General features: G+C 39.6%; 1 protein-coding gene across 6 annotated transcripts in view; it reads left to right on the top strand.

The window, feature by feature from the left end:
- Positions 1-1,158: 1,158 nt before the first annotated feature.
- OCRL (OCRL inositol polyphosphate-5-phosphatase) overlaps positions 1,159-14,219 on the top strand; it is a 60,192-nt gene continuing 47,131 nt past the window's right edge. For 4 of the 6 annotated variants that reach the window (XM_065538414.1, XM_015444102.4, XM_065538411.2 and 1 more), the window contains exons 1-4: positions 1,159-1,389; positions 1,649-1,728; positions 5,811-5,890; positions 9,088-9,126. In XM_065538414.1, coding sequence (XP_065394486.1) covers positions 1,351-1,389; positions 1,649-1,728; positions 5,811-5,890; positions 9,088-9,126 — 238 coding nt within the window. In that variant the 5' untranslated portion in view covers positions 1,159-1,350. Of the gene's footprint in view, positions 1,390-1,499; positions 1,729-5,810; positions 5,891-9,087; positions 9,127-14,219 lie in introns of those variants that run through there. The other 2 variants (XM_065538412.2, XM_074029171.1) reach the window with 2 other exon arrangements.

The raw sequence follows: 14,219 nt of genomic DNA on the forward strand, positions 1-14,219 counted from the left end.
GATAATCCATTATTTCCCCACTGATTTGAAATGTCCCACACGCTGCATATCAACCTTCCATATATGTGTGGTCTGTTTGGGGGCTTTATATTGTGTTTCATTGATTGTCTATCTCCATAGTATACTTTTAATTACTACAGACTTACAGTCAGTCTTGATATTTAGTGTATTATATATTCTGGAACAAATGAATAACACAATCGAAAAATTACTTTGGGAAAAATATTGTTATGGTTGTCAACAGAGTAAACAGGTCAAAGGACAGAGTAAACCCAATAGGATTTATTTAAAGAAAAATGCAATAACCCAGATAGGCTATCACAAGGGCTTACAATAAAGTTATGGCAGTGCGAATGGAAAGAAAATAAGGAATCTAAAAGTAATTCCATGTAAAATATTAACAGGGTTTGTTGACTGATTGGATATAGAGATTAGGAGGGGGAAGACAATATATGGCTTTTAAGTGAAATGATAATGAGTTAGTTTTGTGACGTAGTGATGTATTAACAATGGACTCTATTAGGTAACAGGTCTGGGCCAGGGATATATATTTGGACATTGTCTAGTTAGAGGTGACCTGGAGGGGATGCAGAGGAGGAGCAAAGGTCTGGGCTTTGGGGAATTCTCTGATATAGGGCATAGAAGAAAGAAGAGGAAGGGAAATGGTAGGATAACCAACACAGAGCATTATAACCTTAAGAAATATATATATATAATATTACATATATAATATATATTATATTATATATAATATTACATATATTATATATTATATTATATATAATATTACATATATAATATATATTATATTATATATAATATTACATATATAATATATATTATGTATAATATATATTATATAATATACAAATTTTATATATTTTATATATATATTGTTTCATATATGGATGATGTGGGTCGTATTGACACAACAGGTTTGAGATCCCCCATAGGTGTGACTGTGTTTTGTTTCTGTGGCCATCTTCAAAGTCCTCAGAACAATTTTGATGTCACAGGTGGCATTTAAACCCCATTCCTTGCTGGACGTAGTAGGGACGCCCCCAGTCCGTCGGGTCTCTCGCTGCAGTTCCGCAGGTTGGCCGCAGGGAGCGGAATCTGCGGCGGCCTGGAAAACTGGCGGGGGCGCGAGGCGCCGCTCTCTCTCGGGTCAGATTCTCAGCTCCCAGCTCCCCGCTACCGGCTCCCGGCTCCCGGCGCCCGGCGCCCGGCGCGGAGCGGTTCCTCAAACGACACGCAGCCGAGGTGGGTGGGTGGGTGTGGGGACTCGGGAGCCACTGTCGTCGGATCCGCCCGCAGTCCGCTGTCCCGCCGAGCCCGGAGGCCGCCTGGATGGAGCCGCCGCTCCCGGTCGGAGCCCAGCCCCTTGCCGTATCCGCCGGAGAGAAGGGGGAGGGGAGACCGCGCAGGGCCGCGGGTGGGGGTCGGGGGCCCTGCGGAACACGGCGGGGCGGGGCAACCGGGTGGCCCAGAGGCCAAGCAGAGTGGGGGAGGGGGCCGGCGCGGGAGGCGAAGCCGGGCGGGGCGGGTGAGGGCGGCCGGGGCGGGGGGTGGAAGACCCCCTTCGCCCCGCAGTGCACCACTCCTCCCCACCGCGCTTCCAAAGGAGACCCTTGACTAGCGCCCGCATACTGTCGAGGGTATGGAGATGAAGGGTCCTCTCCGGGAGCCCTGCGCCCTGACCCTAGCCCAGAGGAACGGGCAATATGAGTAAGTAACCACCTGATTCCCACAGAGGAGGTGAGCCTGCCATTACCTCCCAACCCCAAACCGCGACGGGTCACCCACTGTCCTCCTACTAAGGCCACACGGGCAACAGGTTCAGGTCCAGGTGTGAAGTGCCAGTGCTCTCTAACCTCGGGGCTTTGTCCTCAACTTCCAAGCCTCTGGATCTTGCTTGGCAGTGTGGCTCAGTGGAAGGACTGAATGGGCGGGGAAGCAGGAAGCCTGGGTTCTTAGTTCCTGCCCCTGCAACTGACATGTGTTGTGTAACGTTGGGCAAGTCAATAAAGCTTTCTGGGCCAAAGTTAACTCTTCAGTTTAATAAAACCATTAACTGCCTTACCTTATAGCCTTTGGAGTTATAAGTGGGGGAAAAATAAATGCGAGAGTGGTTTACAAAACGTAAAAATGCTATGGAAATGCCTCATTGTTCACGTTACAGACTTGTCTTAACCCTATTCAGCTGGTTTCTCCAGTCTCCCTACCCCCTTATCCCACTTGTTTGAAGGCATATTCATTAATTCAGTAATGGTTTAGTGTAGGCCAGAAACTGCCTCACTTACTGATTTGACTGTTAGAAAATGTAATGAAATGTGTAGAGATAGAAATAACAGTATTTTATCAGTGTGTCACCTTCCTCTCTGCCTTAGACATAGGAACTCAGTAAATACTGTTGAATGATTGATCAAAAGATTATTTTGATAAGCTATCACCATAGCTGCTAACCTCTATTGTCACTAATGCCTCATCTCAAAAGTATCCATGGTGACCTTTACATATCATAGGTCCCTATCCCTGTGTGCCCAAGACACCTCCCTTGGATATTCACTGGCTTCTTGGCATAATATTCCTTCCCAGTTTAAAAATTGTTCACTTAAATCTTGCCATCTCCCAACATTGGGTTCTGCCTAAAACCAATTTCCTCAGTCCCCACTTTTAGATCCTCTGTGTCTATGCTGTCTGATTTACATGGAAGAAATCCCCACTGGCCCAACCTGCTCTTTTCTGAGACTATTGGTGCCACTGTAACTGGATGTCAGCTAGTTCTATGAAGTAGCTCCTTCCTAGGTCCTGCTTAGTCAGCTCTATTGGGAAGTTCATCAAACCCAGATTTCATCCAACCCTGGAAGACTAGTTTAATGAAACTAAATTCAGAATTTAATAAAACTAAATTCAGCAGAAAAGTGGAACACCACTAACATTTCCAAAGGCTAGAGTGGGTTAGAGAGAGGTGACCCTTGAGCAAACCAGTAAAACTTCTGTGCCTTGGTTTCCTCTAATGTAAAAACAAAAATCTGAAGATTGAATAGAATAGCTACATTACTGAGATGACCACAGCCCAGAAGGTGGTCCCTCGGATTAGTAGATTTGGAACTCTGTTGAGCTAATAAGGAAGTCTTGTGTTCCAATTCTGTGTAAGTTATGGGGGTATAGTTGGGGGTATATGTGGGGGTATGGGGTTGCTATATAACTAACACTAATATATAAATAACACTATAAAACTAACAACTATATAACTAACAACTAATATAGTTGTTGCTATATTAACAGTTTATAAACTATATAGTTTTAAATATATATAAACTATAGTTTATATATAAACTAACAACTGATACAGTTGTTGCTATATAACTAACACTCAATGACTGCTTATGTGCCAGGTACTGTTCTAAGCACTTTTCATTAGTTAGTTCATTTAATCCACGTGCGAGGGATAAAATAGTAATATCATTATCCCCCTTTTATAGATACAAAAATTGAAGCACAGACAGGTTAAGTCACTTGTTTGCAATTAGGAAGTAGAGTACCTGAGATCTGATCCTATGTAACATGTCTCAGAATTACACTGAGAAATTTCTCTTGAAAGCATTTACTGGAGACACCTAATACCATAATACCATCTGTAATCCTCATGTTCTTGTCTCTCTGGTGCCTTCTCTGACTCGAGCGTCCAGAACTTTTTACTTTTGGCCTTTTTATCCTAGAACTTGAAGCCTGTCTTAAATCTTTATGTCTGTGGTTCCTACTGTCAACCATGGGAAATTTACTTGACCAAAATTACAATTAAAAATCAGGTTTTTTTGGAAACAGGGAATCAAACACTAAGATTCATCTTTTTCAAGGATAATAGATTATGAAAAAGCCTGTTTGACCTTTTACCTTCCTTGAACAAATCAAAGCGTTTCCTAGGGATAAGGCAGAGTTGGCATTCAGGATTTGTCACTCTTTTGTGTTTGACAACTACCAAATTCTGAATTCCATTGTTTTGCTGTATGCCAATTATTTCTAATCTTCATATTCTGAAATGAATAATTACACTCAGGTAGAATTTTTATGCTTATTCTTAGCCCTACTCTTTCATCGTGATTTAGTGGGTAACACGTAGTAAATACTCAATAAATGTTTGTGGAATTCACTTAAGTTCTCAGTTTATTTCTGTTTTGTAATAGTTTTTAATAGTACTGTTCACATGAAGCTTTACTGCTAGATGTTCAACACCGTATCTTGTTTACATGTTTTGAGATTTTAGTGGTTTGTGTTTATCTTCCTCAAAGTAAGCTCTTCCTCCTGAACCTTTGATTTCTCAGCCTTTTATCTGGTTTCTGGTTTCCATCTGTGTTTATAGGACTCTCCACTCAACTCATGAACTTTCCAGATTGAAAGGGGCCTGCCCCATATTCCTGTAGTCACGTTAGAATACAAACCCCTGCAAATTAGGCAAGAGGATCACAGCAGAAAAGAAGCATTAATACTTTTATTTCCCTTAGTTCTATCTAAGTAATTACTTATCCTATCCCAGGTTATCCTCTTCAAAGTTAACACATTTGAAAATGCAAAAAGCAAAAGCAACAGGCACCCCAAAAGACAACAAAATAGAAATCAAACCCTTCAAAATGATGACATTTTAATGTCAGAAGTTGAACAGTTTCATTTTAAAATTCACCTCTGCTTATAGCTTAATTAAGCTAGATGATTTATTCAACCAGTATTTGTTGAGCAACTGTTAGGCTGCAGACAAAACTGATTATGATCTGGTCTTTGCTTTCAAGGGGCTAAAATCAGTGAGGGGAAATAAATATAACCATAATGGAGTGTATAAGTATTCTATTAGAGGGGCAAACAAAGGCAATAAGGCTGCTGGTTCTGCTTGGGGGTATTGAGGAAAGCTTCACGGAGGAGGTGATATTTGAGATGAAACTCGGGAAGAAACAGTGTTCCTGACAAAAACAAAACTAAAAACAATACTTGGAAGAGTGCTTGACTTTGGGAATGCTAGTTGACGTTCAGAATGGCTGTTTACCAGTAGGTTGTACCTCGATTCTGGGCCATTAAGGATAAATAATAAATGAAAAATTAATATTTCAGGAGTACATATGGATTTAGAAGTATGGATTTCATACTGGGGAGCCGGGTTTACTCATGTTCATAGAAATACCAGCGTAAACTTGGAAACCAGAGAAAAAACACAAGGGATTTGAAGGCAATCCGGTTGTGGTATCTGCCACCTTGTTGGTCACTGATATTTTGACCAACCAGCTGGCTCGGCATTCCCTCTTACTCCTCCATGAACCTGAATGCTTGTTTGAAGAGACAGATCCATTCTTTGGTAAAAAGCCATGGTAGTGTAATTGGAAACTTAATTTATGAATTTTCTAATTCACTGATTCCACACACACGAGCAACTGCTGTGTGCCAGGCTCTGTGCTAGGTACTAGAAATTCCATGGTGTAAAGATAGCTGTGGTCCCTGGACTTCACATCTAGCTGTCAGTTCTTCACTCTGGTATGCATACTCTGAAGCTATATACTCTGTAAATCATGCTCTTAAGCTTGTATGCTGCTTTTAGGATATATGGCCTAGAGAACAGTGTGGGTAATCAGATGTTCATCACCACTAGCATCCTTTTAGGCCTAGAGCAATATCTAGCTGTCATGATGCTCAGATCCAGGGAACTAGATGCAGCAAGTCTAATAAATACAGACTAGATTTGTATAACAGGACAGCGAAGTATTTTGTTGCTAAATGGGTTTTTCAGTGGCTATTCTTTGATGCGTTCTTCTGTTTCCTAGGTTAATAATCCAGTTGCATGAGAAGGAACAGCATGTTCAAGATATCATTCCTATAAATAGCCACTTCAGATGTGTTCAAGGTACTAGCTTTAATTGCTTAGCTAGTTTTATAATGTTTTTTCTTGGTCATTACTGCATTATGTAATACCATACATATTTAAATTTGTCACTGCATGTAAAATGAAATGTATTACTCTTTGCATAAAAAGATAACGTTGAGGAGATGATACTTTAAGAATGCTGAAGGGTTATATTGCAATATATTTGTATATATGCGTGTGTCTGTAGTCTCACCTATTTCCTTGGCTTGGGTTAGAGATGTACATAGATTATTACCTGTGTAGGTAGTTTTTTATGCTGACTGACCTATATGTGGATTTAAATAACATTCTTGGGCTTAACGGACACAGTGCTCATTATAAGGTACCAAGGTCACTTGGATTCACACACATTCAGCACTTTCTCCACATGCTATTTGAAATTAATACATTTGGCAACATACCTTGCCAGATTGTAATATCTTGTGCTGATTCTCAATTGTGCTGATTCTCAAACCTTGACATTGGTGATTCATAAGAAAATTGACTCTGGGGAGGAAATATTTGGCCTCCTGCCCTCAAATTTGGGGACGGAGCACAGAAAATCTGTTGTTTCATCTGCTACGATGAAACTTAAAAATTGGGAGGTTTGTGTAGGAGGTGTTGCTTCTGTCATCTCACATTGCTCTAGAAAGGAAATTGATACTAGAGAACAAATACATTCTGTTTTCACTAAGACCAGTGGCTTTATCAGTCAGAAGCATTCTGTATCAATTGTAGCTTCTTGGAAAACTTGTTTTTTCAAGACAAGGTCATTTCCCAGGCTCAAGCGATCCTCCCACTTCAGCCTCCCAAGTAGCTGGGACTGCAGGTGCACCACCCCCCAGCTAATTTTTATTTTTTTGTAATTTTTGTAGAGACGGGGTTTCGCCATGTTGCCCAGGCTGGTCTCAAACTCCTGAGTTTAAGCAATCTGCCTGTCTCAGCCTCCAAAAGTGCTGGGCAACTTACAGGCATGAGCCAGCATGCCTGGCCTTTCTTGGAAAACTTAAATCTTAGCTTGCATGGATTATTTCTTAAACTACATTGAACTATTTTTTAATCACTAAGTGACATGTACATAATGTAATACCTTTGGAAAGAACAGAAAAGTGTAAAGAAAATAGGTCACTTAAATTCCCATCCTTCAGAGATAAACACCTAGCATTTTCCTTTTTTCTACACATACATTGCAGCATGAGTGATACTCATATAATTTTTTGTCTGTTCTACATGCTATCGTATTATGAGCACTTTTCCATGTCATTAATGGCTATATGCCATTCCAGTTTATGAATGGTCCATAATGTAATAATTCCGCTATGTTGACATTTGGGTTATTTTTCACTAGTATAAATAGTAATATGATGAACATCTCTGCACCTAAATATACCTGCACATCTCTTATTTCCTAAGGATTTATTCTTGTAAGTGAAAATACTAAGCTAGTGGATATGACTTTTTAAGAATGCTTGTGTTAAGAATTAAAAATAGCTTCAATGAATAGTGTCCATATTGTACAGAAGAATTAAGTGATAGCTATTTAGCCTGCCCTATGTGAGAGAGACATTCTAAACAAGGTAGCTGCGTGCCATAGTAAGTGGCTGTGGCCACCTCACTTTTCAAGATGTAGCCCTTCACAGAGGGGAAGAGCCAAAGAACGTGACTTTAAATTAATATCCTATTAGCTTTGTACCTTTTTACTCTACCTCTAGGCTCTCTTTTACCCTGTTTCTCTTAGTATTTTTAATAAGAAATCAATTGCTGATTGTTAGATCGTAGTGCTGCTTCTTAGAATCTGGGAAAATATGTACACACATGTAATATAGTTCCCCATGACTGAAGGAAGACTTATGTATGATTTTCATCTCCTTTCTATTTCCTGACCTGTGCATCTATTTTGTAAACTGCGCCTGTAATTCCAACGTTTTGGGAAGCTGAGGCAGGAGGATTGCTTGAGCCCAGGAGTTCAAGACCAACCTGGGCAACATTGCGAGACCCCATCTCTACAAAAATAAAATTAAAAAAACAACATTTGCCAAACGTGGTGGCAGATACCTGTAGTCCCAGCTACTTGGGAGGTTGAAGCAGGAGGATCGCTTGAGCCCAGCAGTTTGAGGCTGCAGTGAGCTGTGATTGTGCCACTGCATGCTAACCTGGGTGAGAGAGTGAGGCTGTCTCTAAAGAAAAAGAAAACCATCTGTAAACACTCAGGTTTTACAGAACTAAAAGTTAATGAAGAACAGTAGTAAACATACAATATCTATGTTTTGATGCCCTCATTCCCCTTGTTTAATCATCCTAATAATATCAAGACTACTCTCTGGTATTAAATGAGTTAGTTTCTTGCCAGTTGCTTCTGTTGTACCTGAGTAATGGAGCCAAATAAATAATTCAGTCTTGGGAGGGAGGTGAAAAAGGTGAGACTACTCCATTTGACCAAGGTAGATCCAAGCTAATCCCACAGAGTCAGTACCTGGAATTCAATTAGCCTGGAGGGTCTGGCAGGTGCAGTTGGTCAAATCCAGAGAAATCAGAGGGGAAGAGATAGGTTGGGTCTAGACACTTGTAAAGGAAGAAGTCCAGGAGAACCATTGAGAGATAAGGAGAACTCTAAACTTGCAGACTGCTTTGCACCCTGTTGGGTATGGAGGGCCTTTGGCCCACAGGTAGTAATTGTAACCTGAAGGTATACTCTGCCCCCCTGTGTGGGACGGGGGCAGACGTGATGAGATCACTGGGAAATTTTCACAGAATAGATCTGAGTTAAGAAAGTAATTCACCTGTGGACTTTCAGGGTAACTTCCTTTGCCTTCTGGTATCTAAAGAAGTATCTAAAGGACCCAGAGTTAAATCAGTATATTACAGTTAAGGGGAATTAAACTTGCTTTTGCTTGAATCAACATGTTGTTATATTCTGTACTATTAATTTCTCGTTCCTTGATTTGCTTTGAGGAGTTCCATTTGGTTACTTCTTCAGTTCATTTTTATTTTAGTTGATTTGCTCATAGTCTTTAGAACCTAGTGCTATTAAAAATCCCTTTAAAAAATATTAAATGAAAAAGAATTTTAAAAAATAGGTTCTAAGACCTAGGAGTAGTGACTGAGAGAAGCAGTTATTTAGTTAGGCATGTATTCTTTTGGTTGTAATGAGTGGTTTTCTCTTCCCTGATCCTACTCTTTTTTTTTTCCCGTCTCAGAAGCAGAAGAAACTCTTTTGATTGACATAGCTTCTAACAGTGAGTATCTTTCTGAATGTGCTTGATTTTTATTCGACAAATATTTACTTGAACACTCACTACATTTAAGACACCTTTTGGGGCACATTTTTTATTTTACCATCTTTTCCTGTAGGCTCCTGTAGCAGCCATACAAATTAGCATTGTTTCCCAAAAACATGTAGGCTAAGCCTAAGAAAAAGCAGGTGGCTGGTAAGAATCTTTATAAAAATTAAAAATAATGATCTACCTTTCTAATGCTGTACTTCATTGAGCTACCAGTATTGTTGCTGTCAGTTAAATCATTGCTGTAGAATTGTTAATTGTAGGAAGGGCTAATGTTTAAAGCACATAAGGTTTATTGGTGGGTTTTTTTGGTCACTTTTAACTGCTATTACATTTTAAGTTTTTTCCCTACCCTCTTTTAAAATTAAGTCATAATATTTTCCTTTATTTGTTGTATTTTTTGGAAGGCTGAAGAGTCCCTTAAATTGCTTGTCCAGGCATTCCTTTAAAAAAAAAGTTTAGTCTTTTATTTAAGCCCCATCCCCTCAAGGCATCTCTTTATTAGAGGGAACATGATCTTCTTTTCAGTGTTTCCATTCTCTCATTTTTATCTGTTTGAAGCAAATCATCTTTGACTTTCTGTGCAAGCTGTTCTTTGTTTATCATCTAATTGTCCTATTTTATGGGGTGGAGAAAATGGGCACTCGATGCTACTGTGAGGTTGCTATGGAAAAGAGTATCTGACCACATGAATCGAAATCAAATGGGTTGCCTTATCTCTTAGTTGAGTCCTTGGATGAGTGGGAACTGGCACTGAGCTTGGGACTAGGGGTTTACATAACTTTGTTTAGACAGAGTCCCAGCCCTTGGCACTATTAATTTGTATTGAACAGTTTAAGTAGGCTTTTTTCTGGTTTGAGTTTTTTTTTTTTTCCCTTTGGTTGTGGATTTTAGAAGTCTTAAAGGCTGTGCCTGAAAGGCCAGGTAAACCCCAGCTGCAAGTATCCAAGAGAGAAAATAACTTAATGTCTATTTCTTATTGTGCTTAGAAAGGAGAAGGCAAAAACAACACTTAAAAAAGCAAAATTAAAACACAGGCAATTCTGTAACAACTGAAATTGCTGCTGAAATAAGAGATGGAAACGTCCTGTATTTGATGTAGAGAGGTATTTGATTCAAAGCTGAAAAGTTAAACTGAGCTGTGTCTTTTCTCTTATAAGCACTTGATTTTCGGCATTAGTTTTGTTGTAGCCGCTTCTACATTAGCCATGTGTTGCTATGTCCAGAGTTCTAGTTACTGTCTCATAGGGGGAAAATAGGTAAGTGACCACTTAAATAAAATCCTTGGTTATTTCTACCCATTTAGTAATATTTGCACTGAAACCGTATTTTATCTTGATCCTTGGGCTTCATATGTAAACCTTTACGGTACACAGTGTGTTGCACGAAGGAGATCTTGGGTTTGTTAGGCAGGCCTGATTTTAATGTAAATATGCATTTTCCCATTGTCTGGATATTGGTGTTAAATGCTTTGTAAATAATTTTTTTTCATTATAGAAGTAATACATCTTCATTATGTACAATTTACAAATTCAGAAAAGCTTAAAGTATCAAATTAAGATTATTTTCCTGCAATCTAGAGATCACCACTGTGGTTAACATTTTTTTTTTTTTTTTTTTTTTTTTTTTTTTTTTTTTTGAGACGGAGTCTCGCTCTGTCGCCCAGGCTGGAGTGCAGTGGCCGGATCTCAGCTCACTGCAAGCTCCGCCTCCCGGGTTCACGCCATTCTCCTGCCTCAGTCTCCCGAGTAGCTGGGACTACAGGCGCCCGCCACCTCGCCCGGCTAGTTTTTTGTATTTTTTAGTAGAGATGGGGTTTCACCGTGTTAGCCAGGATGGTCTCGATCTCCTGACCTCGTGATCCGCCCGTCTCGGCCTCCCAAAGTGCTGGGATTATAGGCTTGAGCCACCGCGCCCGGCCGTGGTTAACATTTTTATGTATTTCCTTCCACTCTTTATATTTTTACATAATGGAATCCTCATATATAGTTTTTATCCTGCATCTTCATTTAACATTATATTGTCACATTTTCCTATGTCATTTACAATTATTTTATAATATGCTTTTTAAAGACCAATATTTCACCATAGGTCTGTGCCAAATTTTACTAAATTAACTTCTTCATAAAATTAAGTCATTGTCAAGGAACATGATGTATCTATTTTTTTCAGGTCTTCTTTTATATCTTTCAGTAAAATTTTATAGTTTCTTCATATATATAGTTTTTAGGTTAAGTATTTTGTGGTGGATTTTATTTGCTGCTATTGCAGGTGGAGTTTTTTTCTATGCCCTTCTAATTGTTTATTACTAGTATACAGAATAGCTGTTGAGTTATGGATATTTATCTTTTATCCAGTTGCTTCATTGAAATTTATTTTTAATCTTTTTTTGCTTTTCGTTTTGTTTTTTCATTTTGGTAGCTAACCTTAATCGTCTATAAATGATAATTTTGTCTCTTTTCTAGTAGCTACTGTTGTTGTACACTATACCAGTGAGAATATTGGGACCAGTGGTAAACGATGATGTTTCTTGTTTGGCTCCTGATTTCAGTGAGAATGCCTCAAGTGGTATTTCACTGTTAATGACATTATTGCTTGTTGATTTAACAGGTTTTTTTTTTTTTTAAATTAAGAAACTGCATTTATTTCAAGTTTGTGTTTTTTAAAATTATGAATGTATACTGAATTTTAGCAAATGTCTTTTCAGTATTTATGGAGATGATTTCATTCTTTCTTATTTGACCAATTGGTACACTGTATTGTACTAATTTCCTAATATTAAACTGTCCCTTGTTCATTCATTATTCAACAATTATTTGTTGAGTGCCTTCTCTTTGTCAGGCACTTTTGTAAGTGCAGAATCAGTACAGAACGACAAAGATAAAGTTGCTGCTCCTACTTTGGGTCTTGCTTCTGTGCAATTTGCTACTAGTGTCACACAGATACCTATAATTCAATCATTCATTCTATAAAAATATGACCATCTTTTATGTGCCAGGAACTACTCTAGGCTCTAGGGATATAGCAGAAAGCAGTACAGTCATGATACTTTAAGGATTTTAATATAGGAAACAGACTTTAAACTGATAAGATACAGATAATTGTTGTTTGGGTTTGGTTTTGTTTTGTTTTTGTTTTTGTTTTTTTTGAGACGGAGTCTTACTCTGTCATCCAGGCTGGAGCGCAGTGGCGCCATCTCGGCTCACTGCAAGCTCCGCCTCCCAGGTTCACGCCATTCTCCTGCCTCAGCCTCCCAAGTAGCTGGGACTACAGACGCCCGCCACCAGACCTGGCTAATTTTTTGTGTTTTTAGTGGAGACAGGGTTTCACCATGTTAGCCAGCATGGTCTTGATCTCCTGACCTTGTGATCTGCCGCGTCAGCCTCCTAAAGTGCTGGGGTTACAGGTGTAAGCCACCGCGCCCGACCCAGATACTTGTAGTTTTAATAAATGCTCTTGAGGGAAGGTACTAAGAGTTTATGTGAGGAGTAAGTATATTAGGAGGGTGGTCAAGGAAGACCACTTTGAAGAAGTGACAATTAAATTGAGACCAGAGGGGCTAAGTAAGAGACCGGTTAAGATGAGAGAGAGAAGAATTTACCAGGTAAAGGGAATCACAAGGCTCCAGGCTGGGAAGTAGCTTGACACTTTCTTTGAAGTGAAAGAAGACCAGGGTGCCTAAAACAGGTCTTGGGCACCAAGGTAAGAAAAACGGGCTAGGGGACAGATCTGGCAGGATCTTGTAAGCCTTGTGTTAAATCTGAATTTTGAGATTTTAAAAATGAGAAGAATATGAAGGATTTTATGCTGGGGTGTCATCATTTGCATGGAAGCAGAGAGACCAGTTAGGAGGCTGTTTCCATAGCATAAGCTAGAGAATGTGGTGGCAGTAGTAATGAAGATAAGCAGTCAGACTTGATAGATGTTTTTGGAGGTAAAATCCATAGGAATTGGTTTGAGTGTAGGGGGTGAGAGGAAGTGTCAAGGATGAATCTCGGGTTTCTGACATGACTGTGGATGATGGTACCATTTGCAGAAATAAGAACACTGCAGAAAGAATGAGTTTTCCTTAAGGGGGAAGGGTCATGAATTCAGTTTCAGTCATGTTTAGTTTGAGATTTTTTTTTTTTTTTTTTTTTTGAGATGGAGCCAGCCTCGCTCTTGTCGCCCAGGCTGGAGGGCAGTGGCGCGATCTCAGCTCACTGCAACCTCCACCTCCCGGGTTCAAGCTATTCCCCTGCCTCAGCCTCCTGAGTAGCTGGGATTACAGGTGCCCGCCACCATGTCCAGCTAATTTTTGTACTTTCAGCAGAGATGGGGGTTTCGCCTGATTGGCCAGGCTGGTCTGGAACTCCTGACCTCAGGTGATCTGCCCACCTCGGCCTCCCAAAGTTTTGGGATTAGCAGGCGTGAGCCACTTCACCTGCTGAGATTTTTTTTTGAGACACTTGAGTATAGATGATAAATTGGCAAGTGAATGTATGCATTTGAATCTCAGAAGAAAGATCTGGGTCACTAGCACGTAGATGATACTCAAAATCATAAGAGATGATGTGATTGTATGTGGACTGTGCTATCGAATACAGTAGCCACTAGCTACATGTGCCTATTTAAAATAATTAGAAATAAAATGAGAAATTCAGTCCCTCAGTTGCAGTAGTCGCATATCAAGTTGTTAGCTACCAAATCGGACAGCACAGTTTAGAGCATGCCCATAGTCACAGGAAGTGCCATTGGACAATACTGGTATAGAATGAGAAAAAAGATTTATGTTTGAACTTGAGGAGCTCCACTTTTTAAATGTTAGATAGAGGAAGAGATACTTCAAAGGGCACTCAGAATTAGTGATGAGAGAGAGAGAAACTAGATGAGTATGGTATCATAGAAGCCTTTGGAAGAGATTATGTCAAGCCCTGGTTAACTGTTGATTTCTGCTAATAGGTCTAATAAGATGACTGAAGAATATCCATGGGATGGAGGTTATTGGTGAACTTAAAGCAATTTCAGATAAGTAGTGGGTTTGGAAGTCATATTGGAATGGATTCAAG

Source organism: Macaca fascicularis, chromosome X, assembly GCF_037993035.2.
Source record: "Macaca fascicularis isolate 582-1 chromosome X, T2T-MFA8v1.1".
In the NCBI taxonomy this organism is placed as follows: domain Eukaryota; kingdom Metazoa; phylum Chordata; class Mammalia; order Primates; family Cercopithecidae; genus Macaca; species Macaca fascicularis.